Source organism: Ciconia boyciana, chromosome 4 (genome assembly GCF_034638445.1).
Source record: "Ciconia boyciana chromosome 4, ASM3463844v1, whole genome shotgun sequence".
Lineage (NCBI taxonomy): Eukaryota > Metazoa > Chordata > Aves > Ciconiiformes > Ciconiidae > Ciconia > Ciconia boyciana.
Window position 1 is genome coordinate 41013401 of NC_132937.1, and position 26934 is coordinate 41040334.

The following is a 26934-nucleotide window of genomic DNA, read 5'->3' on the forward strand; positions in this document are numbered from 1 at the left end:
TTCTATTTTTGCTTTAAGTATAGTACTTACTACTTAATCAAAATTAAAGTTTTTTTTCTCTGTCCTTACAATGTACTCAGTTAAGCACCTTCAGGAAAGACTGGTCCTTTTTGAGTCAGGGAGCTTAATGCCGTATTTTGTGTTGTACAAGGACTGTTAGTGGGTCACATGTAGAACTCTTGTCTTTACAATCCTGTGTGTATTTAAACCAAACTCAGTTTCTGCATTTCATTAACAAAGAGATAGTCTTGTCTCTGCTGTCCTGATGCAAAAAATTCCACCGGGGATGGTACATTCCTTGAGTGTCAAGATTGCTTAGGACTTATCTTGGCCAAGCAGTTGAGTTTGGGATTTAGGGTTATTTATCTTGCAACCAAGGATTTACTGAAAGAAAGGTCAAACTGCCTTCTAACAGAAATATCAAAATGGATTAAGAAGCTGACTAGAAAGAGGATATGGAAGGAAATCCAAGAGGAATTTAAAGGTTGTTTTTACCATGTGGAAGACCACAGGTATTCCTCTGATGAGGCTTGTTATATGAAATGGTTTGATACCTTGCCAGTATTAGAACTTCAGCATCTTAACTTGTGCGGACTGATCCTACCTTTCTTCTATTACTTCCTATGTACTTCTGTATATGATGATAACATGTAACCATAATGAATCCAATTAAGTGCTTTAAAATCTCTGCGATGAATGAAAACAAATGTGTTCAAACAGGTGCAGAAAAGCAGACAAGATCTAGTTTGTTTGCTGCTTTACCAAAACCAACCCCTAATTTAATTTAAAATAACATTTAATTTAAATTAATATTGTTATTTTAATGAATTTAAAATAACATGCAGATTTATGCACAAAACACATTTTTATTCTTATGGAAAAAATGTTTCAAACTTGTAGATCTTTTTTTAAAATTCAGCAAATAAGTTCAGCAATTGCTTTTGTCATAAAATACAGTATATTGTGATAATTTGTTATGCCTTTCTGTTACAGATTAACTAAACTCCAGATATTGGAACTTAGAGAAAACCAGTTAAAAATATTGCCAAAGTAAGTATGAATGACATTTATTTAAACTACTTTGGAGGGTTTTTTCTGTAGTTACACTAATAATATAGTACATATTGAAAAGTAGATCACAGCTTAAAATGTGTAGCTAAGTAACTGGACTAAGTTCTCACAAGGAACTTCCCTTTCATACTGCTGAAATTATATCTCTTTTCAGACTGACTGGTCTGCCTATTCAGAGATTATTTTTTTTTTTCTCTGTCCCTGTCCAGCTCTGTGGATTTCTGATCCACCTGTTGAGCTTTTAAGTCAGCATGTGTGCACCTCAGGATGATCGTTCCAAGATGTCTGATGCTTCTTGCACGCAATATTGTATGGCTGCTGAGATGCCTGTCTGGGTACTGTTCTGATGGCTTAGTGTCTGAGACTTAGGCATTGGTAACTAAGATCATTATCTCTGAATCAAATGCGGAGTTTGAGATGCTGGCTTAGAATTACTGAAGGAATGCGATTCATGTGACTTGAACACTTTTTTTAGTTTAATATACTTCAGGGCTGAAGAAAGTAACAACTCGTTACTGTGTTGCATGGATTCTGTTACACCGTACCTATTCTATAATGCAACAGGCTTGTTTAACATATTCCTCAGATGTGTTTTTGGTAATAGTAAAATAGTTCTGGAAATTCTTACAGCATTTGTTTTAACAGTAAATCCAATTGTACCTCTCTCTTAAAATCTATCATCTTTCTAAACCCTGCCTTGCAATTCTCACTCATTTCATCAAACAAGTCCAGGCTGATGGTATTGCAGTTCCTGTTGTTTCTATGAGGTAGAGCAATGCTCTGAATTTTCTGACTTGGACCCTGGAGGTCTAAATGGGTTAACAGAGGTATAAAAGGTCAATGAAGAGAGAAACAGAGATCCCAAAGATGGCACGTGAATAACCAGCTGTAGAGTCCTGAATGTGTGGTGGTGTGCTGTAAAAGGGGTCCTCCTCTGGCGACAGGAACTGGTAAAGAGAGGTACTGGTTTTGGTGGATGTCAGATGTTTTGGTGGAGAAGAGGGAGAGCTAACCATTGAATATTCACTCTGTCTAGCTTATATACTAGCAGACACTTGCATGCAGTAGGCTTAAGTGTGAATTGCAAGCCCTTCAAATACAACAGCCAGTTTTCTTAGTGACTGTAGCTAATTATATGCCTACAACATGACCGAGGGGTATGTTCCATTGGAATTCCCTTTTTGTGTGCCTAGATACTGTACTGTGGTATCTGCTGTATAAAAATGCCAGAACTCATGTCTGGAATGAAATGTATAGCATCAGAAAGTGTGAATTTAAATCTTCCAAGTGTGAAGCATTCTACTCATTCATGTGATATAAATACTCTCTATCCTCCTTTGCTCTTTCTGCTATAACTAATTTTCAGTAGAAAAAAATCAGAGGACATGTAATTTGAGGTAGTAGCTCTGTAAATTAAGTTATTCCCAACTGAGAAACAGCTATAATTAAAACTTATAGCTAATACAGATTTTGTTTATAAAATTACGCTGACCTTAATGGCCCTAATTAACACTAATAGCATGAATTACATGCAATATTTTAAAATGAGTAGTTTACGGAGGTCTCTTGTAGTGATAAGAGACATTTAAACAAATGCTGTAATGTATTTAAGCCAAACACAACTTCTGTGAAGTTGCTGGGAATTTTTTTGTTGACTTCAGTGTTTTCAGGGTTTCATCCTTGCTGGAAAACTGAACAGCAGCTGTCAGGAAGATGTCCTCTGTGGCACCTCCATAATGCTGTACAGTATATGCATTTTGCTACAGTGAGGCGCTGGAAACATACATTACTTATGTATGATGTACACTGGGGAGAAGTAGTTCATTGTGGTGTCCATAGTATGCAAGAGGTGAATCTGCCTTTTGGGGTAATACAACTGTGCAGCAGCTGACCTGGCCAACAAAGGTGTCCATGGCCTTGCTTTAACTATTACATTAGAACAGAAGCTGATGTGAAATTCGAACTTACACAGTTTTCTAGACCTGAGTATGTATTTTAAAAGGAACATGCTATACAGCTTTAAACGGTGTAGAAAATCCAAAGGCTTTTTTTGAAGCTAATAAGATGTAGCAGTACATGCTAATATTTTTGCTATAGAACAGAACTATCTTTTCTTGTTTCCCTGTCACTCTCACCTTTAAGATGTTCATACTTACAGTGAATTTTCGTATTTGTAACAAGAAATGTATTTGGATAAATTTCTACAAAATCAGCCAGCCCTCTTGCTGAATTAAACATGCACATAATTTTTAACACTAAAGCATAAAGCACTTGAAAGACTCTTAATAAAAATGAGTGATTAATGCCAACGTACGAAATCAATCTTGCTTTGTGCCAAATGCATAATTTTGCTTGGAGCTTATCCACAGCCAGGGACTGCAAAACTGGTAGTACTATAATGCAAACCAGCTCAATGAAAATATTTCTACTGAAAGGAAGCAAAAATACACAGAGACTACTTTAGAGGCATTTATCTGATAGGTAGCTGAAAGTTGGGAAAATGGTCCAATGGAAATATAAAAAGTTGTTTTGTTTTGTTTTTTTTAAGCTTCTGTCTGTTGCCTAATTGTCAATAAAAAGAGTAACCTTTTTAGAAAGAAGCAAGTTATTTGAGAGTGTCATTACAATGATTCAGGACCCAATCTTGTTGTCACACACACATCTTGAATTGTATGTTACTTCAAGTAAGCCGTAGTGTTAACCTTAGTGAAGCTGTTTACCACATCAGAATCTGAGGCATAATTTAGACTACCTGATCCCTTAGTGTTGGATTGATTTGACAGCAAGTTCAATAATACAAATTATGAAACAGATTTATCAGTTTATGGAAAGGATTACATAGCGTTGTGGCAAAGACAGAAATAGGTGTAACTCGGTGATCTAGTAAATCTTTGTTTCTAGTCCTGTATTCCTCTTCCTTTAGCACTGCATTTTCCTGTTACTTTAACATTATTGGAAGCTTTGTTTGCATTTTGTCTGAAGATATAGTTGCTCTATAAACAATACAGAAAAGCAGAGAGATAATAGTCATAAATAGCTGAAAGTGCTATAGATTAGGCAGGCAGTGGGGAAGGGGAGGAAAATAACTGAGGCCCTGGTCTTGCAAATACATTTGTGTATGTTTTACAGTTGAGTGGATGTGTTTGCTAGATTATAGACATTTTGGCAATGAAAAAAAAGTGTCTCAACATCAATAAAGTTACTTTGTTATGCTGTCAATGTTACATAACATTAATTTTGCACATACTTGACAGAGATTTGCAGATATTCGCTCTGGTTCCAAATGGTAAGACCAGGACCCTTAATGAAAAACTGTAACAGGGTTAGTGTTGGTTTTTTGTGTGTGGGTTGTTTGTTTTGTTTTGTTTTTGTTTGTTTGGGGGGTTTTTGTGAGACAGTGAAGATTAAGGCAGTAATGGGAACTTCGGGTTGCCTTAGAGCCATTAAGGATGTAGCGCTAGCAGGATAGGAAGGGAAGAGAGCAACGTAGATCTTAGGTTGGACTGGAGTGGAATTTGGCAGCGGGGAGGAGAGGAGCTTTATTACTTAGATTCTGTGAATCTGCTGTTAGCTGTGTAAACAGTTTGGCCTCAGAGTTGAATGGTGTACAGGAGGAAGGAAAAAAAAATCACTCAGACCTTTGAGTATGTTGGCCTGAGACGTTGATTTTTTGTTTTCTTTGGTGTTTGTATCTTTACCAAATCTTTAAAATAAAAAGAGAAGAGTTCATGTTGAACTGAAAGAAAAAAATTCCATTCATCTCAAACTGCAGTAAAAAACCCTGTCTGACTTTGTTTCAATTCGGCCTCATCAAAATTCACTTAAATCAGATTGAACTTTTTTCATTTTGTTGGTGTTACCTGTTTTTTTTCCTTCACTTTTAAAATTTGTATTTATTTCTAAGCTGAAAATTCCATTCAAATAAAAATCAAGGCACTGTCTTAAAACTGTTGCAATGAAAGGACTATAAAAATGTTAAAATAAGCCATTTTTTCCAAATAATCATTTATTGAAACTAATGTATCAAGTTCAATCCCACATAGCTGTGAATCTCCCTTAATCTACTTTTTGAGGCTGAAATTTAGATCATCAGTGAAGTTTTGGACTGCTCTCTCGTAGCCCACAGTCTAGCTAGCATAGCTTGAAAAGAGAAGAAATCTAAAATATTTTTAAATTGAAGCCATCAATAAAAGTACAGTATGGTTTTGCCCACGAAGTTTTGAAAGCTGCAGAATGATAATGCTAGATCCTTTAAGTCAGTCTTCAGCTCTGCTTCTGGGAGATGCATTGGGACAAATTAGTTAGCAACATATGGTACTAAAATTGGTATTGGCGTGGTCTCATAAAGCTTTGAGAAATTCAGCTTATGCAGTATTTCAGAGGAACTTAAATTATTTAAGTTAGAATTGGAAAATGAGTTTTAGCAGTTGGCTTACTGATAATCATCTGGTTCCCAAGCTTCGAGAAATGAGGGAAAATGTTTCTCAGATTCTTCTGGAAGTAGCCTGTTTGTGTATGCTTTTTTCTTCTTCTTTGAGACAGTGGGAATGTGAGTTAAAGGCTTTCCCCTAAAGCCTCTGTATACCATGTGTGCAGTGCAAAAAAATGGCTTCTGCTTTTGTCTTGATCATGTCTTTAACTACTTATGCTAAATTCCTAGTTTGTCACCAACGTAATTACTATAATGTAATGAAAATCTAATCTATAGACAAATGTTGAGTACAATCCTTTTTGGAGATTATTTCATGAATAATACTAATAATCACATTAACTTACTTTCAATAAATAAGGCATTTTTCAGTAGAATGTAATTTTTTAACTGTATATTCAGAACAACTGTAATAGTGTGTTTGAAGAACAACATAAACTTTGAATAGCTGCATAGCGCATCTTGTGCTCAGGCAAATGTGTTTTAAAGATATTAGTGTTCATACATATGTTCTGATAATATAAGACTCTGCCATTTAGAAGCTCTTATAATTAGTTTTTCCAGAACTTTAGAGTATGTATACACAGTTTATATTTGAAAGTTTTAGATATTATTAATTGTTCTATGGGAATCTATTATTAAATAAATACAGACAATAATGTCATATGAGGGATTCTCAGCCCCTTTGAAAATATTTTTAGGTAGTACAACAGTTGACTGGAGTACCGATTGTGTAGACCACCATGTGCAGTGGTAGATAGTCTCTGTGGGGTCCCCAAAGTAAACTTTAAATGGAGGAAAAATTTTGCCAAAACACATCTTGAAATAATGGATTTTACTTTATTTCAGTCATTGATTTAACTGTTGCCATAAGTTGGCTTAAAAAGTATTGATGTGTCACAAAACACAATTTAGTAATCTGATTTGTTGTAGGACTAGAGAAATAAGTAGGATTCCAGACCATATCATATGGAAGCAACTTTGTCAGCAGCCTGGAGAGGAGAAAGGTGGTGGTGTTTGCTGTGATTCAACAGTAGTCTTTTCTCGTTTAGCTAACCATTAGGCAGTGGTCTTTCTTTGGGAGGAAAACATGTAGTTGACCAGCCTTTGGCTGCTGAAAAGACTTACTGTGACTGTAGGTGAAAAGCTGAAGCACTCAAAAAAAGAGTAACTTCACTGAGTTACTCTTTATCATAAAGATTACTCTAGTGGTCTTTAGTTTTTGTAAACTAATCTGTAGACGAGTTGCAGTGTACTCTTTGTGTGACAGTCAACAGTCGGCATGATCATTAATAAGTGCGTGGTTGGACAATGTGTGAAAATTTGACCTTATTTAGATATTAGTCCAGTTACAGAACAGCATCGCTACTTAATACTGATTAAAATAATATATGTTTGTATGAATACAGGAAGATTGGATGTAACTGGTATTTTCTTAAATCTAATTCCTTATTAATACCCTTCCTGTGCAGAACCATGTCCAGACTGACTCAGCTGGAGAGACTGGACTTAGGAAGTAATGAATTCACAGAAGTGGTGAGTTTTGCCTTAGTAACAGAGCTTTGTATCTTTTATAAATCTCTTTATCCTTTAATCTATTTTAATCAATATGAAAATGTAAACATCAGCTTAAGAGTTCTGCTACTGAGCAAATATTATGTATACCTCATACTACTTTACGGAGCCTGTTATAAAAATTATGTGCATATTCTGATGAATATGAGTGTGTTTTTCCTCAATTTGAAAATAAAACTCTGTGGTATAGGGTAGTTACTGTACTAGTAAAATATTAATGGTAATATGTGTTTGAATTATAAACATAATTGTTTGGCTTATAATAAATTCTAAACACTTAGTGGTTATCATGTATTTAATGTTGTGAGTTCTGTATAAGCTGTGCATAACCTGCTTTTATTATTGTGTACAAACTATTTAGATCCAAGGGAAACTATATTAATTTTAAGTTTGAATATTGTTCAAAATAGTATTTACAGTTGAGGTGCTCAGATATTTCCTTCAGCATGGATCAACTTGTTTCCTCTTCATGATCTCACAGACAAATGTATCTTATAGTTACAATCACTTAACATCTCTCTGCTTCTACAAGTACTTCCCTGGATAAAGGAATTGAAGTAGAAGTATAGGGATACATACTGACCTGCCGTATAATAAATTCAAGCCCTTGTATGCCACCAGTAGATCATGCAGAGCTGAACACTTGCCTAGTTGTATGATTTGGCAGAGAGGGAAGTGTGTTTAAGGAATTGTTCATTAGTATTATTACACTTCTAGCCATTAGCATTACTGCCATATTCTCATTAGAGAGTAGGTATTCATCTGGGAGCCTTAAACTAACGTGCCCAGGTCCACGTTAAGCTGTAACAGCCAGGAACCAAGTATAGGCTGCAAAATTACCTGTTTGGGATTGCTTCATCTCTCCCAGCCTTTTAGCCAGAAGAGTGTCAAGTACTGGCAACTTATTTTATCAAGATTCTTGGTAAAAACACAAAGTTTGAAACAGCTTTTTTGGATAAAGATCTGTTTGAAAGGTAGTCTTCAGCTAAGATTTTCTTGTGGAAAATGAATTATTGGGAGTCAGAACTGCAACTTATGCAGGAATGCTGTATATTTACAATATAACAAAACTGAGTTCTGCATTTAACTGAACTTGGTTGTAGTTGCTAAGGTGCAGTAGCACCTGTTTTGTATTACTTTCTCAGGAGGGAATTTTAAATAGGAAAACATATGTAACATGGATGTCTACCAAAAAGTGGTCTTTCCCTGATATGTAAGATACTTCTAACAGTAAGCTGTAATGGAAGCACAATCCTGCACTTCACTTTATGGATGGTTTATATCATGCAGATGTACCCTTTGATGCTAGAAAATTAAAAATTGTTTTCCCCAAAACCACAAAATCTTGGTCGTTTTTGAAAAACAGGTCTTCTGAGTTGATGGAATTTAAGGTTTTTTAGACCTCCTCCATGAGAGAGGAAATTATACATATAACATCTATTTATTTTGTGCTCCAGTTGAAAAATAACCCTTTCTGTAAAAAAAAAAAAAAAGAAAACCAAAACATACCCCCCCCCAAAAAAAAAAAAACCACACACAAAAAAAAAAACCAAACCAAAAAACCCAACACTTTCTGTAAGGATTATTTAGTGCTGTGATCAAGTTCTTAGAAGATTTCTGTGTATCTAGTATATATCTACATTTCAAAAAGTGAATTATCTGGGTTTTCTTTGATGACCCAGTGAAGCAAGTGTATATAACAGCTATAATAAGACATTACTTAAAGTTGCAATAGATGAATCACTGAAGCTGTTTTTGCCTTTCACTATTTTCTGTATGAAGTTTTTTTAAAAAATGGCTTCCCTTTACAGCCTGAAGTACTTGAACAACTGAGTGGGTTAAAGGAATTTTGGATGGATGGTAATAGACTAACACTTATTCCAGGGGTAAGTCCTTTTACTATGTTAAACATTTAGTATTTTAATTTACAGTGATGTTTGCTTTGTCAGCTATGATATATGTTAAAGTTGCTATGTAATGTTAGTGTTACTTAAAGCCACAAGGCTAAATGCCACCTAAATGCTTAACTAGCCTACTTAGAAATTGTCACTGATCATGAGAGTTGGGTACACGGCTTTTCTTTCATTGAAAGTTATATACCTCTCATCTAAAAATTATGTTCCAATTCAGGAAGGGGGGTAAAAATCCTAGATCAAATCCTGTATCAAATTTAGGGCTGACTGGTCCTTCCAGAAAGGGGTTATTTTGTGTTAGACAGAAAGCAGGAATTTACAGGATAAATATGTTGTTAGAATTTTTACTGGTCATGGCTGTAAAGCAAGCAATGCCTATTCAGGTGCCGTGTATGCAGGGAGCATAGCCAGTTCCTAAGAAAATGTTCTGTTGACATTGTCTGGGTTCCTGACATCTCTCAGAATTACATGGGGTCCAGGCTGACCTGTTATTGCAGTACTTGTGAACCTGTGCTTATGTTCTAGTAAACTAATAAATGAGTATTTGACATTTGGGAAGCAGATTGTCTGTTTTCAGGCTTAAAATCACTAGCCGTCTTCTGATGTGAGGCTTTCTTGCCTGATCAGGAGTCTTCTCTACAGTCTTTCCTCAGTTCAGCTAATTCTTCCTTGAAGAGTTGGGTGGATGTATTAAACATTTCTACTTTACAGTAAAACTGTATTTGTGAAAGTGACTGCATCTTCCCTGTGAAGATTTTAGTAGTGTGCACAAATCTTCAAGCTTATTCTTGGTTCATATGGAAAGGTAGTACAAGCTTATATTTTGGCTTGTTTCTTCAGTTTAGTACAATTAGGGATTCATTGTGGTTGTTTTTGAGGTTAAGTAGGATGCAGAATTACACAAAAGGCAAAAATAAGCATTAAAAGACTTTACTGGAGCCTAATCATGTCCTTACGTTATCTGTCTCTGTCTGAAGTCTGCTCTAAAGCTTCAGTTACTTGATTCACAGTAACTGATCAAACAGTTGAATTTGCAGCAGACTGACTTTAGAGGGACATGCAGAATTACTGCAGCGCATCTCTGTATGCGTAAAAACATCAACTGTGCGTATCTGCACAAAATACTTTATAATAAAGCTTGCATATTTTGCATAAAATTGTATTTCAGCACTATAAATAGGTTTTCTCTTTTCCTCTGGCATTATACTTGAGAGACAGTTTGTTGTCAAATCTGCTGGATTTTTTTGTTTTGAACTTGCACATTCTAGAATGCATTATTTTCTCTTGCTTTTAGTTCATAGGCACTTTGAAACAACTGACCTACTTGGATGTTTCTAAAAACAACATTGAAGTAGTTGAAGAAGGTATTTCAGGTTGTGAAAGCCTGCAAGACCTACTGTTATCCAGTAATTCACTTCAGCAACTACCAGAGTCTATTGGTTTGTATTTTCAGTTAATTCATGTTCTTAAAAGTTTATAGTTTCGACATGGAACGCTTGAAAATAGACAAATGGCATTTTAGATCTAAGTTTCAATTGATTAAAAGTGCCAGGTTTGGATAAAGCTGTAAGGTGTAGCTGAATAATAAAATTTATATTTGTTTTTTACTTTATACAGTAGTTTGTAAATGGATGAAAAAAAATCCCCCCCCTCCCATGGCTGGCACATGGTAAGCTGGCAAGCAAGTTCTGTAAGCTCATCTGCTTATTTCCTTATTTCCTTAGGTATATAGCACTATAGGCATGCCAGGGAATACAGAAGATGTGGTTGCTTGTCCATAAGTTCTCCCCCCCCCCCCAATTTAAAATTAAAACCAAGTTTAATGAACGCCAATGTCCTTTTTGATTTACTTGCTCATTTTGTTACAGGTTCCCTGAAGAAGGTAACAACACTTAAAATTGATGAAAACCAGTTAATTTATTTGCCAGACTCCATAGGAGGGTAGGTATTTCACCTGAATAAAAGGTTGAATTGCCTTTCTGCACACTTTTCTGTAACAATGGCTCATCTTTTGAATTTTTTTACAACTACTTGATTTATTTTCTTCTGCATGTTAATGTCTTAATAAAATCGAAAGCAAGTGCTTTCATATCTTACTTCTAGTTTGCAGCATGTATGTTCTTTATGTATTATTTAATATCAAAAGACCTATGTTCCTCACTTACTAATGGAGCCACCAATCTATAAAGGAAAAATTGAATGTGAAAGAAAATAAGATGTTTAAAAAGGCAGTCAGCTGCCTGAAACTGGTTTTTGGTAGTGACATAGCTGTGGCAAATATTGCAAATGATTGAACCACTATCAAAAAGCTTGTAAAGAGTGAATCTGAACACACACATTTATCTTTTTTATATTATAAGGAGAACGTTCACCTGTTCATCAGCAGTTTTTTTTAATGTGTAATTTTGTGTTCAGCAATTTAATTTAAAACTCGCAAATGATGGCAAAAATAATTGGTTCAGAATTAAGGGCTATACAAATGAAGGGTATTTGTTCCAATTTCTTTTCTCCTATTATAATTAATGTCGGTTATCTTTTCTTGTCAGAATTTACAAAATACTTTTTCATTGCCAGATTCTTGGGTTCACTGTGTCTAACTCCTGAAATTCTGTTCTTGTTCAGAAACTGCACTCAACTCCTGTTTGGCTATGATCTGTCCCATTCTGAACGTTTTCAGTGCCTTGCACTAGTACATTTTCATGTAGTACACAAACATTTGATGTTGCTGACCCCCCTGTTTTCACTGAATGCCCTCTTATGAGGACAGTGTAAAGGAGATTTAAAAAAAAAACCAAACAAACCCAAAACCCAACCAAAACAAACCCTGAAACCCTACAATCAACAAACAAACAAACAAAATCCCAAAACACATTTTAGGCGATTAGTAAAGGATTTTTCTTGGATTTGAATTCCCTTGGGTTTCTGAGTTTTATTTTGAATTAAATTTGAGATTTGTAATAATAGTGGTGTTAACTTCATTTATATTAACTTCAATTAAAGTTGGATGAATTAACCTGTATAGAGGAGCAAATTTGGTGGGTTTTTTTTTTTTTGCAGGTTAGTATCAGTAGAAGAACTGGACTGTAGTTTCAATGAGATTGAAACATTGCCTTCATCTGTTGGGCAGCTCTCTAATATAAGAACATTTGCTGCAGATCATAACTTTTTAACACAGCTGCCATCAGAGGTATGTATTTAATTACAAAACTATAAAATGAATTTTTAAATTTATTTTAAATTGTGTAGTCTGTACAACTTTTGGATAGCAAGTTAATTCTTGAGTAGATTTTCTTTGTGTATGTTTTTAAAGGAGGATGAATACAAATATACAAGTTTTCAAATAATGACATTCTGAATTTTTTTAAGCAAGAAGTAGAAATTTGTTGCCTAGTGTATTGAAACTAAAACAAGGTTTAATATGTAAGAATAAATCTAATTATACTTCACAGGCAAAAATAGCTATAATACTAATTGTTTTAAAACAGTAAAAATTTGTGTATTTAGAGTTGTGAAGAGGAATTAATTCTTTGGGTTTTTTTTCAGATTGGAAATTGGAAGCATGTAACGGTGTTGTTTCTGCATTCTAATAAGCTTGAATTTCTCCCTGAAGAAATGGGTGATATGCAGAAATTAAAAGTCATCAATCTGAGTGACAATAGGTTTGTGAATGCATTTATTCAAGTAGAAGTTGTATAAAATGCAATAATAACAGAGGTATTGTTATGAATATATTATGCTATCTTCCCTTATCTCACACACAGCTTAGAAGCTGACTGAGATGCATGTATTTAATGTATTATTGTTGTGTTCTGGGTCTTGCAGTTCCATTGTATTAAGCTGTCTTTATTTTACTGACTTGGCACAAGCATTGAAGCACAGCTTCAATACATTCATGATTGTTAGCATGTATTTTTCTGGGGAATTAGTTTGGTTGTTTTCATAAACTTTTGATTCTCACTTAAAAGCTTCCTGTATTGCATATGGAGGAGACAAACCAGTATCACAGTACAGTGCAAAACACCTGAGTTTGCTGGGGAAGGGGGAAAAGAGAGTTCTGTTTTATTAGAGCTGGTCATTAAAAACTGAAAAAAAGTTTCTCTTTTGGGAATTGCCAGTTTGTAGAATTGAAATATATTGGGACAGATAAGTCAGACTGAGCTCTCCCTCTTGTTCTGCCAGTCTAGCTTCTCTGTACTCCATCTGTAGCTTGATTTATCCATTAATGCCAGAGTGTCCATTATCAAGGGCAGCCCCTTTACCACACATGTATCTTGGAAAAAAACAACAATTTTCAGGTGTAGCACTTTTTTCTTAATTGGTGTGCATGTATATTGAAAGATAAAATGCTGAGGATCCAGATTAATTAATTCAGGTAAATTGTCTTCAAAACTGTATTCAAGTCACTAAACTGAGTTAAATTCAAGTTACATTGTCACTTTCTTTTTAAGCTGCTTACTAAACTGGGCAGAAATGCCTTTTTTTTGTTTGCTTGGTGGTTTTTTGTTTTTGTTGTTGTTTTAATTCCAGATATAGTTTTGAATCTAGATTAAATGTTGTTGCCTTTCAATTGTCGATAGTTACTAATTAAACTATATCTGTAAATGTCCTTTTTAAATATTTTACAGGCTAATGCAGGATTGTTTCTTAACAATCTTAACAGTATTGATAAGTTGATAAGTATTAACATAAGTTCTTGTTGTAATTTACAGACTGAAGAATTTGCCATTTACCTTTACAAAACTGCAACAGCTCACTGCTATGTGGCTATCAGACAATCAGGTGAACTTTTTTAAAATTAAAAATAGATGATTGTTGGCTTTATTCCTAATGGAATTGACAAGTACAGAGCCATCTGTTAAATAATGAGGCCTGGTACTGTGTGTATACATCAATAATTCTTGACATTACTTTGTTGGTTCTCCTGAAATAAACAACACTGAGCCTACCTGTCTTTAAGAGACTTTCATACTTCTGATAAAGTTCTGTGCTGTTAGGAAATGCAGTTTAACAGATGTTGGGTTTTTGGGGTTTTGTTTTTCTTAATTCAGGCTTGTTTACACTGGAGAGTTAGTGCTTGGTAAGGTAGTTCTTGAATGTGTATCATGCTGTTTCTTCCACAGCTGTTCCACTGGGGAAACTTAGTGTGTCTGGTTTTGAGCTAGGTTTCTTGCCACACCTTTGAATTCTGTGACTGTCCAAGTTTCATGCTATTCAGGAGTAACTCATGTACTTGTGGCGTGTATTTTTGCTGTGTATTGAAGCCCTCTACCCTGCTGATTTTCTGAATGGCATTAAGATGTACAGGGCTGCCAGAAATCCACTAGCCTCAGATACACTATAATGAAAGCACTTCTACTAATACAGTAATTTCAAGAATCCCCTGCCCTTTTTTGTAAGGCAGGGGGGTATTCAATCTGGTGTCAATATGGAAAACTGAGTACAAAATTTTTCTGTTTATGTGATTGTCTGCAGCTTTAAATGGTCAAATATATCTGTGTGTTCTAGATCAGCCTGATTTGGGATAGTCATAAGTCCTAGCGAGAAACTGGGTTATTTTTTTAATATCCAGTGTTTGCTTTTCTCTTAAAGCTGTTACTTTCAGTTCTCAGTCAAAGTCAGTCGTCAGTCAGACAGACATGTTAACTTCATTTTGTGAAAATTATTCAGAGGAGAAATGGTTTAATACAGGGCAGATTAGTCTTCAAAGTAATGGGACAGGCATGCTCTGTGATATGTAGATCATACTTACCTTTTTATATATATTCTCATAACATATCCTTCTTTCATTTGCTTCCTAGTCTAAACCACTTATCCCTCTTCAAAAAGAAGCTGACCCTGACACACAGAAGACAGTGCTTACTAATTATATGTTCCCCCAGCAACCAAGGACCGAGGATGGTAAGAATTTCTGAAATGCCCTCTCAGAATGCTCACTTTTGAAAATAAAAATGGGAAGACTGTCGAGCTAATGTGATTTTTACTAGGTAATACTTAAATACAAGTTTGAAGTAAACTTGTAAGTGATGAAGAATTATATCTGAAGAATGAGAACAGTAACTTAATATGATCTACATAATGGTAAATTCTACATGAAGCTGTTTCAGTGAGCGAGGTGAGGAATGGACTGGCGGGATCATGTACTGCGATGGTTGCCACTTCCCAGTGTGACACCCTGTTTCGTTCCAGCAGAGCTTAATGATTCAGGGTGAAATTCTCCTTAGCAGGTGAATTTCAGCTTCAGACTGACTATTTTAACAGAATGTTAGTCAAAATGTTTCCTCCATTACTGAGTATGTATTTTTTGAAAAGTACATAGCATTCTGTGTTTTATTTTAAAAGAAAAAAAAATTGGTCCAGAAAAAAAAGCATTTTGCACATATTTAGTTTCAACTGTTTTATAAAAAGTGAGGCCCAAAATATTACGACCTTGCCAGAAAGTTATTTCTGCACATTTGTGAAATAGTTAGGGAAAAAAGTAACATTCCCTAAATGCTGATGGGGTTTCTCATGGAAAGAGAGTTAAATCTCATTATTTCTCCACTTTATTTCCCCTGCAGGCAAAAGGAAAAAGCTTGTGCTGCTTTAACAGAAATGGAGGGGGAGCATGTACCAATGGAAATAATTGAAAACTGACAAGTGGCAACATTTGCCATTCCATGGCACAAGTGTCTAGTACAGTGAGAGAGGAGTAATCAGAAATATCAGCAAAAACAGTAAATTGTGCATCACTTCTAGTGCCTTCTAATGCAGATAATGCATCTGCAATACCTCTGATAGAATGTGAGAATTATAAAATCATTTGGAGATTCAGTGAAGTTCTGGATCACTCCTGAAAGCATTCTCTCCATTTGAACTATTTTTTACCCAGGTGCCAGGATTTCTTTCTGTAGAGAAGCAAAGTGCTGCTTGTTCGGCTTAAGTTGACAGAATACCTGCCTCTGAGGTGGTCATTCCAAATGGAATGTTTAAAGTTCAATAGATAGTGTTTTTAAAAATTAAATTTTGAAAAATTCTTTATCAAGTTCTTTTTTTGCTCAGGAACAGTTTCAGTGATAGTGAAGTCTATTAGAATATTTTCAGATGTCTTACAGTTATAAGTTTACTCAATAGACGCAGAGTAACAAATACTCCAATGCACTTGTTGAGCTGTATAATTATGTTTCTATTTCAGGTACAGAAGTAGTTAATATGACCAGTCTTGGCATTGCTAGTGGAGGGTATACATTTGCTGGGGTGGTGGTGGCAGATTTATCAGAGTACTGGGCATGCTAAAGTAGAACCTGGCTGATGTAACACAAGGCATGGAGACATGCTAGAATATAAGAGACAGTGGGTACCCAAAATATTTTTTTATCTCTTGTAAAATTAAGCAGGAACTACTTTGTAAAGCTCCTGTCATTTGTACAACTTCTGCAAAATCATGTGTTTACCTTAAGTTTTAGATGCTGTAGGTTTTTCTCAGGATTAGTAATAATGCAGGCTTTTGTCACTAAGTCATTCTTCAGTTTTAAATTTTCATTAAATGAAATCAGGTGAATTCTCTTATACATGCTTAATGAGACCACTTGACTGAAGTCAGGCTATGTAAATTTATATGAGTATAATTTACATTTTTATATATACAAATACATATTTTCATATTTATACTTATATATGAATAAAAATACTTTGCAGCAGAGTTCTGCTGAAAATTTTCTAGTGTGAGTGCTAAGACTAGTGTGCAGCTGTGTGTATGAAGTTTTTTACTTTACAGATAGGGATTTTACTATTATGAAAATACAGCCAAGTTCATAAAGCAGTGGCAGTGCAGCTAGTCTTCAATTAATGATGCTGCTAGTCTCTTATCTTTTAAGGATGCATACAAAAGCATAGCAATCCCATCCAAGAGAAAGAAAAAGAGGATTTTTATTTTGCATAATGTATCCTATTCTTATGAGAGTCCTTTTTTTTTTTTTTCAAAGTTATGTTCATATCTGATAATGAAAGTTTCAATCCATCTCTGTGGGAGGAACAGCGGAAACAGCGTGCTCAAGTTGCATTTGAGTGTGATGAAGACAAAGATGAGAGAGAGGCACCGCCTCGGGTTAGTATTGAATTTATTTTTGAATACTTGGTGCTTCCCTCTCTCTTATCCCCATCCTTGAATCCCATCCTTTTCCTTACTTTGGCTGTGGATTTTGCTCTGCTGAAGAAATCAAGTTTTCAGTTATTAGTTAAAAGTACCTAACAGGATGAAACACTGTGGTTTTGAGGTGTTTTTTTTTGTTTTTTGGGGGCTTTTTTGGCCAGGTCATTTAAAGTGGAGCACAAGGGTAAAACTCTCAGCTGATATAAAGCAATGTAGGGCATAACTAGGAGATTACCTGACTGGCGGTGCCATGGAGAAGGGTAGTGGGGAAACAATGATTAATCCTGATTTTTCTTTAAGTAAATTACATTTGTCATAATTCTTCCTGCGTGCAATGAATGGACACATTGCAGGGATGGGGAGGGGAGTGATTCATAATCTTGCTGGGTTTTATAGACTTAAGTCTGCATCAGTCCAGGTAGACTTGAACAGCAAAGTGGAGATCCTAGATTGTTCAGTGTTTTGTCCTCATTCATTGTCTGTTTTAAAGCAGATGTTTTAATTATGGCATTTAATTAAATGTAGAACATTATTGCTTTTTGTTATACAGGAAGGCAACCTGAAGAGATATCCAACTCCATATCCTGATGAACTGAAGAATATGGTCAAAACAGTCCAGACAATTGTACATAGGCTAAAGGATGAAGAATCTACTGAAGATATCGCCAAGGAGTCAAAACGAGAAGGCCAGACAGTTTCTGTAAAAGATGTGGGGGTAAAGGTTAGAGATGATATTGTCTTCTGACTTTGCAAGAACTTCCAAAGATCTAGAGAGTCACTGATTCCTTTTAATTCTCTTCTCCCTCCCCATTAATGCTTTAGCAAGAAAAATTGTCAGATTAAAGAACAAGAACTTACCTCTTCACCGTTTAAAGAAGTCTGTAATAGATGTCTGGTTTGCCGTAGCAATTTTCCTCTGACACTAAGAACAAGGAAAGTGACTTGATTCTCAGGCAAATACAAACTATGGATGTGTTAAGGAGCTGGCTTCTTTGGTTTCTGGAGGATGGCATCATTGTCATCCTCTGATCCTCTTTTATCTGCTAGACTTCACAATGAAATTCAGGATAATCTCTAAGGATCTTACTGCTGCCCTCAAGACTGGAGGTTTTACATGATAAGTTGGGAAGGCAATTGTAGGAACTTGGCACAGGAGTCAGTAGTCTCTAACAGGTTGATGTAGCATGATAGGTGATAGGACTACTCTTTGGTGCTGACATGTCTCATGTTTGGTGCTGTAGATATTCTTGGCCCCTTTTTTTTTGTTTAACTGGAAATTGAATGGTACAAATTGACCCCAATAAGGGGAAGAGTCAAACTGATTGACAAAGGGTAGGGACTGTACCTCAGTAATCTGCAGAGGTTTCTCTGCATTTCATACCTGGTGTATTTCATACTTTGTAAGTTCAAAGCTCAGATTTTCCATTCTGTAGTTTCCCAAAATATATAATGTTAACTCTAAATATCATATGTTACTGAAAACTTTTCAGGATGTTTTTTCTGCTGATGTTCTTAATCCTGTAGACTTCAGAAATTGTTTCAATAAAGAACAAAGCAGATGAGAGAAAGCAATATTCAGCAGGCAGCTCTGTGCAGAAGCCTACTGAACCAGAAGCTGAGCACAGCACCGCAAATTCACAGATGACTGCACTTGTTAAAACCTTGCAGAACACGAAAACAATTGTCAACCACGAAGACACACTCGAGGTATGGCATTGTGATGAACATCATAGCAGTCAAAGAATTGTGCTGGTGTTGTATTGAATTTGTTACTCTGGGAGATTAAAATTTATGTTGACAGTAGCAGAAAATTGCCATCCATAAGTGCTGTAAATACAGATGGTTTGCAATTTAATATTTTTCTCACTTCAGATTATATTAAGTAAAAGTTGAAATAGCTAATAAAAAGTTCATAATGAAAGATACTTGCATTTAAAGAAAAATAAAGCAAACTTGATTAAAAGTTGACCTAAGTATCAAACTGTGAACAGACTCATACTTAGATAGAATTTTCCAGGTTTTGGTTGATTGTCAGTTCTTCATTAAATAACCAATTTTAATGTCACTGAAATGACAAAATACCTGATTAGTGGGAGCAATCAAAACCTTGTATATCCAAGTGAATATGCACATTCATTTCAAATGAAAAGTGAAAGGTGGGTTTAAAAATATATATTCCTCTGTGTTTATTAGTGAGCTGTCATGAGTATGGCTTGGATTGTACTTACCTCTTGTAAAGAGTCAGAGATTTTAAACTTCTAAACTCTTTGTACATCTCTGTCAAACACCATGTATTCGTTTATTTAGAATGTTTCAGCTTTATGACAAATTTTTGAACTTGTCACTTACTCAGTTGCCAGTCACAACCTGTAAAATGCTTTTTTCATAGTTTCACAAGCAGATTATTTTTGCCTGTGTTATGTAATCAGTGGAACATGCATATATCATACTTTTGCTGAAGAGACTTTGTGACAAGCAATTATGGCTGCTGCTGGCTATTTCCCCACTAGTGTCTTCCTGCTTCTACATACTTTCAGAAAATGTTGGTTTTGACATTTTTCTTTAGTTTAAAAACATAATTCCAGAAAATCATATTTGTTGTCTAATGATAGTGACAGCAATTCTTTGTAGCTGGCTGTATGCCAGTAAGTAAATGAGGTAGCAGTGTGTAGTCAATCAGGGGCAGTGAATCCTTACTTCCATGTAATAAGCTGCTGGTAACTCCATTGCAGTTGGATCCAGATACCTAAACTTTGCATGCACGTACATTTTTCATTTCAACATTTGTTACACTTGTTGTATGTCATATCTAAGAGGAAACGCAATGTGTTAGAGGCAGTGAAGAGGTTGTCTGTTCCAATTGCAGAGCAAAACAGATGGATTTTTACTTTTTATTTTTAATGAAGACTATCATAGCTTGTTTGCTACATCTCAGTCAGGTTTGTCCTCCCTGCAGTCCAAAGAACTGTCCAAGTAGTTACTGTCACGGGAAAGGTTCCACATGTTAAATGTTCTGAAACTTGTAAGAAAAAGTGAACATCGACAGACTATTTTTGTAATCTGCAACATGGATTTTGTAGCTTTTGTAATAGGAAGCATGTTTACTAGAAAGAAATTTCCACTTTAGGGAAGGAAGGGGTTGTTTTTCCTTCAAAATATTACTGGAAACAATCATTTTCTGAAGATGATAGGAATATAAGACTGGCAGTAGGATACTGAATCAGTTGCATGGCTGCTCTTGCAGCAGCTTTGTCAGCTAATCTCTTCCATAAGTGCACTGTGCTCCATCTTATGGTTAGGAACTCGTGATTTCTAGCTTAAATGTATTCAGCATCGCTTTATTCCTCTGCCATTGTTCTTGAAGTTAAATAACTTCTCTTCCTTTTGGAATTTACCCCCAATGTAAATTTAAAGATATAAACGCCAGCTATACTTGCTCTTTTTGCTAGACTAGGCAAGCCAGACTCATTCAGTCTTTTCTCACAGCATAGCTCTCCATTCCTAAGATTGTCTTGGTCATGCTACTCTATAGCTGTTTCAGTTTGAGCTCTTTTCTGCAAAACAAATACCCAGCTAGTCAGTCTGGGGTGTTTGCTGGTTCAGTGGTAACTTTCTGACTTGAACTCAACTGGAGGTTCTCTCCAGTGGTGGAACAGAGGCTGCATCTGCTTGCTCCAAGTAGGTTTTTGCAGCTGAAGTTACCAGTTTGACTGTCGTTCCCACGGAGTTCATTAGTTACAATACAGGTCTGCATGTGCTGCTTCTTAAAGATAATTCAGTGGCAAATATTACTAAATTCAGTTGACTTGCACTACAAATGCACTACACAGTTGTTATGTTACGCCTATGTTATGTTGCTTGTTTATTTTTTTCCCCTTTATTTTTCAGTGGGTGACAGTTTAGATAGCATTTACTTAACCTTTAAGCAGTTCTTTAAAATGCACAGCATAAAGCTGTTTTTCCTTTAGCAGGAGTCGGAAGAACTCTCCTCTGATGAAGAGATGAAAATGGCAGAAATGCGACCACCACTGATAGAAACCTCCATAAACCAACCAAAAGTGGTAGCTCTTAGCAATAACAAAAAAGGTTAGCTATCATAAAAAGCAATAGAAGTGTTGTGTGATTCTGGTAATTTCTTGACTCAAAGTGGCTAGTTTTTCCAGTTAAATTATGCAGAAATATATTTAATTTGTATGTTTTAAAAGAAAGATGATCAATTCTCTAGTTAAGCAATGAAAGCAGAAAAAAATTTCTGCAATATCTTATACTTGAGTGTGTGGTAGAGAAAGCTGTGGTGACATCCTAATTTTCTCAGTTCTTGTCATCAGTTTAAAACCAGAGGGGGAAAGGAGCTGGATGTGTTTTGGGGGACTGTTAGCTTGAACACACACTTGATACACTTAAGAAAAGGATTGCAGAAAGAGGTATTTACCTTGGAAATATTCCATATCCTCCCCCCCAACCCCGATTTTGTAGATTATTGCTGCTGTAGACAGCAATATCACTTGTTTAAATTTCTCAGAGAAGCTGTGCTCTCTTCTTAAGGTTTAAGAATAAACTTATCTTGTGGCAGCTCTTTCTCCAGAGTCACTTTACTCTCTTATTTTTCTTCTTTGCTCTAACAGGAAACTTCAGAACATTGGTTTTGTTACCTAAGTTTTATATTCTCTGAACTATGATATCAGTCTGGGTAACCAGTTCCTTAAGAGTAAGGAATGACCTAGGATTCAGAGAAAACATAATTTAAAAGTTGGAGAGCAAATTGTATTTTGCTTCATATAATATCCTAGTCCAGTACTTCCCAGGACAAAAGGCTCTTCTGGCCATTAGATGTAAAAGGGTGAGATTTAGTGGGGATGAAGGAAAACCACATGGAGGTAGCAGGAAGAGTCTGCTGAGGATCCCATGCAGGTGAAGATTGATTTTCATCAATGCCATCTTTGGGTTTTTATGCCTGACAAAAGTACTAAGTCAAAACTTCTTTCTTGTCTCTGGAGATAGGCATTAGTTTCACAAAATTTATGCTTTTGGCACCTGTTACTGTGTCTTGAAGCAAAAACTGAAATGTATTTGTTTGTACAGTTATATCAAAATCATGGCTGGCTTCAAGTGCTACAGAGAAGTTATTTTTATATGTATGTAGTATGTAAGTATGCATACATTATGCAAGAATCAATGTGCACAGGTGTAAATTACTCTGAAAAAGTTGTTCTAAGTGATCTGCAAAGGATGGGAATGCATTGGATTCCAAGTCTGCAGAAGAACATTTTTCTTTCCTTTTTTTTTCACATTTATGAAACTATACAGAGCTTATCCAGTGATCTAGGTCTTTCCTGAGTGCTTGGTCTAATAAATAGCTATTAAACAATGAAATAATGTTCAAAATTGGGAACTGTGTACACCTTCAAAATCGTTCATGTGAAGCAGTGTACTTCAGTTTCATAGGGGCTAATAGACTCACGTAACTCAAAACTTTGAAATAATTGCAAAAAGAGAAATATGATTTGTTAGATATTTGGGGGGAAATATTCTATAATGTAGTGCACTAGCTTATGCCAAGGAAACTTGGAATAAAGCAACAAGTTAAATTTCATTAACAGGTGAGGGCTGTTTACATTGAGCCGAATATTTAAAAAATAGGAACTATTGCCAGCAGTCTTTTGTAAGTTTAAATGAAGTTTACAAAGGTGTTAGTTTACATTTTAGTTTCCAGTAGTCAGAATTACTGAAGAACAGGAGACAATTTCTAAATACTGTAACATTCACACATTAAATGCATATTAAACAGATGTATGTGTCTGTAACTAAATTGACAAATTTTTATTTCAGATGATTCAAAAGATGCTGATTCCTTATCAGATGAAGCTACCCACAATAGCAATCAAAATAACAGCAACTGTTCCTCTCCTTCTCGAATGTCAGATTCTGTTTCTTTAAATACTGATAGTAGCCAAGATATTTCTCTCTGTTCTCCAGACAAAGAAACACATGCTGCTGTTTTATCCAAGATCAGGTTTGTAAGATACTGTATACCACTGAGCAAATATAATAGAAAAATGTTACTTGATCTTTCACATTATGTGTCCATTCCTTTAATTCATTAATTTATCATTCATGAAATAATTGAAATTTTAATGTTTTAAAATAATGTTAAATAATGGAATAGTTCTCTTAAAAAAAAAAAAGTACAATAAAATTCAGAGGCTAATTTTAGTATACAAGACATGGTTCCCCCCTGTTTTAATAATAGGGTGTAATAATTTCATCTTTATAATTTGTTATCCCTGCAAAATATTTCAGTACACCATTTTAAAAGCTCTGGTTTTATTTGCATAATTTTGAAGATCAATTTGATTACTGACATAACTATAAAAGGCCTTTAAAAACTTATAAAGAATGACCTTACAGGTTGCTACTCTTCTTGAGGTTTTAGTTAGAAGGTGCCATTTTTTTTTAAGAAAATTGCCAATAGAAAGAAGACATTTGCCCAAAATTGTCATGGAACTTGCCTTTATCAAGTATTTGATAAAAAATTTGAGTTATTGTCACTTAGTACGTTTTGACACTTTTAAACTGTCTTTAATTCCTGTTGAATTTAAACAAACTTCTGAAATCAGTTGACACAAACGTTGCCAAAATGAGTCCTCTATATAATATATTTTTGTAATGGTAGGATAGCAAGTCATAAATCTGGTTGTATATTGGTCTTTGTCCTGTTCTGTGTGCACAGTATGGCTGTGTTGCATATTAATGATTATTTTTTCTAAAATAGTTCTTAAAGGAATACATTGATTCCTTTTGGAATTTCTTTTAAGAGCCATCTTTTTTTCCAGGCGAGAAGATGAAAATTTGAATAATATTTTGCAAAATGGAGGTGAATTGAGCATTACAGTAGAAGAAAACATACATGTGCAAGAGAAGGTTACAAATTTGTCTGAATATGAATTAAGCATTGAAGAAAGATTAGGCCTGATAGGAAAAGGTGTTGATCTAAGCACTCCTGTGGAGGAGTCTCACAAATTAGACCAAATAAACATGAATATCAATAAACTGGTTAGTGAAGAGGCAGTGCCAGTTCCTGTAGAAAGGTTACAAACACAGGAAATAGTTTCAGTAAAGGGCTTTTTGAATAACAACATAAAAGAAGAAAGTGAGCACTTGGAAAATGGAAATAAATATCCTATAAATAAAGTAAATGGACATCCTGAGGAAGCAGTACAGTCTCCCAGTAAAGACGAACTAACAAGAAGCACTGCAGTTGATGGCGAATCTGCTGAGCTGTATGTTTCAAGGAGCACTGAAGATTTGTCTCCACAGAGAAGTGGTCCTGTGATGAAATCTCACAGCATCACCAGTATGGACACTGGTGGTCTGAAAATCTATGATATTGCCAATGAGAATGGATCTCAACAGCCAAACTCAGTGGTGAAATTAGCATCTGATAGTGCAGACGGAAAAAACATAGTCCGAAGTAAATCTGCTACTCTTCTGTATGATCAGCCTTTGCAAGTTTTTCCTGGGTCGTCGTCATCATCTGATTTAGTATCTTCTACAAAAGCTGCATTTAAGTTTGACTCAAATCACAATCCTGAAGGCGCTAATGTAGTGAGAGGATCAGTGACAAGCGGTGCGCAGATGTTCTGTGCTCCCCAGTATAATATTCAGTACAGCAGCAGTGCAGCAGCGAAAGACACTCTGTGGCCCCAGAAACAAAACACCCAAGTAGAACAAGGCAGCTTACCTTCTTCACGTCTGCTTAGGTCTGACAGTACAGAAACCCCCAGCTATTTAAAGCATTCTGCCAATATGAATTTCTCCAATCATAACAATGTCCGAGCCAGCGCTGTGTATAACACTCATCAACGGATGGCTGGGAGACATATAGATATGTGGGCTGTTCCACCGAATGATAGACTGCTCCCAGGAGCGTCCAGACACACTCTTCAAAGGCAGAGCAGTATATCTTCTACAGCTTCTATAAATGTTGGGGATACTGGACCTTCAAGGTGGACCCAGGTTCCTGAAGGGGATTATTTAACATACAGAGATTTGCATTCAATGGGAAGAGCTCCACCAGTAATGTCTGGGCAACAGAGACCTCTTTCTGCCAGGACATATAGCATTGATGGTCCAAATGTACCCCGACCACAGAGTGCTCGGCCATCGGTGAATGAAATACCAGAAAGAACTATGTCAGTTAGTGACTTCAATTACTCACGGACTAGCCCTTCAAAGAGATCAAACCCAAGGGTTAACTCTGAGCACTCTTTATTAGACCCTCCAGGAAAAAGTAAAGTCCCTCATGACTGGAGGGAACAGGTGCTGCGACATATTGAGGCTAAAAAGCTAGAAAAGGTAAAAATAATAATTTTAAAACTTTTCTACCTTTCTGTTACCCATATATGGAATAAGTTAAATACTCTGTGTTTTGAACTGCTTTTAATTACCACTGAAAATGTACTTCCGGTACTGCCTTAAAAAGGATAAACATGTTTGTGATTACTATCTGAGAAACAGTCAAATGGTAAACTGTAAATGAACTTTTCCCCCAAAGAAAAGAGAACATCATACTTGCCAGCTTAGTCCAATTACTTTAGAATACCTTAAATACTGTCACATTGACCTGCAGGGCTGGAAGGCCAGCTCTTTTAGGCCAAGTAATTTTTATTGTAGCATTGTATTGTACTTAAATATTCCCTAACACTTCTTGATCTTTCTGTTCTGCCTTTTTTCCCCCTGTATCTTCTCTTTAAGAACAAGGAAAAGAAAATCAGTAAAATCTATTTGGAAGTATAGGTCTACAGCTTAAGTTGCTGAAGAATTCAAAAGCCATAATTAACATGTATTTGCCTCCAAGCCTCTTTTGAAGTTGGGTATCTGACAGATTGTTGAATGAATATTTATTGCAGTGACATGAGAACACTTAATCTTGTTCATTTCAGGAAATCGCAGGAGGTTTTGATATAACTACAGATGATGAACAGGATTCTTCATGTACTATAAATGCTATCAAGAATTTGAGCTGATAGGTAGAGCTGAACAGTTATAGATCTTCAAAGAATTTGAGTAGAGACTGGGAGAGTGTAATCTATTCTGTCCAGCTAAACCAGTTTAAAATATCATCAATAAATAATGGGTAGAATGTCATTAGCTTGATCCTGTTTCCTTGGGGGGGAAGTGAGTAAAGCAGCCAAAATACATTCTGATTATGCCAGCTAGATGGATTTTATTTTTTAATTTATTTTGAAAGAACATAGTTTGGTTTGTGATTATTATGCTAAGTACTTCAATATCTGTGGTAGCTAAAGAAATTTAATTGGGGATGGCTGGAAAAATTACTTTTAACTATAATTTTTCTTTGGAAATCGAAGTATTTGAAGGGATAGGTTTGCTTTTGTTGTTTTAAGTTACATAGCTTCTGGTGATAGAAAGGGATGGGTTTTCTTTTTTAAAGAAGCCTGCACAACAGCTTGCACCTGTTCTTCTGATCCAGTTTGAGTCACATACAACATAAAATATGTTAAGGCTTTCACAGTAATGTGCTGTAGTGTGGGGACCCTTTGTCCCATAAGGCGGTCACAAACCTCACCATATTCCAACCCTAATAAAAGGTGCATTCTCTGATCTTCCATTCTCCTGGATGCATATATCAAATCTCACATGAAACAACAGAGAAGCAAAAATCCTAGCAATCCCTGAATGCAGGGGAAACAAAACTTCAGTGCGCTGCTAATGCAGTTTGTTTATAGCTCGTTCTTATATTGTCTACATTTGACATGTTAGGAACAATGTTTAATACACCAGTGATATTTGTTCAG

At 35.5% G+C, this 26934-nt stretch overlaps 1 protein-coding gene across 7 annotated transcripts in view; it reads left to right on the forward strand.

Moving 5' to 3' along the window:
• Positions 1-26934, forward strand: part of ERBIN (erbb2 interacting protein) — a 122697-nt gene that overhangs the window by 77451 nt on the left and 18312 nt on the right. For 4 of the 7 annotated variants that reach the window (XM_072858788.1, XM_072858782.1, XM_072858785.1 and 1 more), the window contains 15 exons: positions 994-1050; positions 6973-7036; positions 8887-8961; positions 10283-10427; positions 10857-10929; positions 12046-12175; positions 12532-12647; positions 13698-13767; positions 14787-14886; positions 16950-17071; positions 17667-17837; positions 18641-18823; positions 21085-21202; positions 22946-23129; positions 23950-25471. In XM_072858788.1, the coding sequence (XP_072714889.1) occupies positions 994-1050; positions 6973-7036; positions 8887-8961; positions 10283-10427; positions 10857-10929; positions 12046-12175; positions 12532-12647; positions 13698-13767; positions 14787-14886; positions 16950-17071; positions 17667-17837; positions 18641-18823; positions 21085-21202; positions 22946-23129; positions 23950-25471 (3130 nt within the window). The remainder of the gene's footprint in view (positions 1-993; positions 1051-6972; positions 7037-8886; positions 8962-10282; positions 10428-10856; positions 10930-12045; positions 12176-12531; positions 12648-13697; positions 13768-14786; positions 14887-16949; positions 17072-17666; positions 17838-18640; positions 18824-21084; positions 21203-22945; positions 23130-23949; positions 25472-26934) is intronic. The other 3 variants (XM_072858784.1, XM_072858786.1, XM_072858787.1) reach the window with 2 other exon arrangements.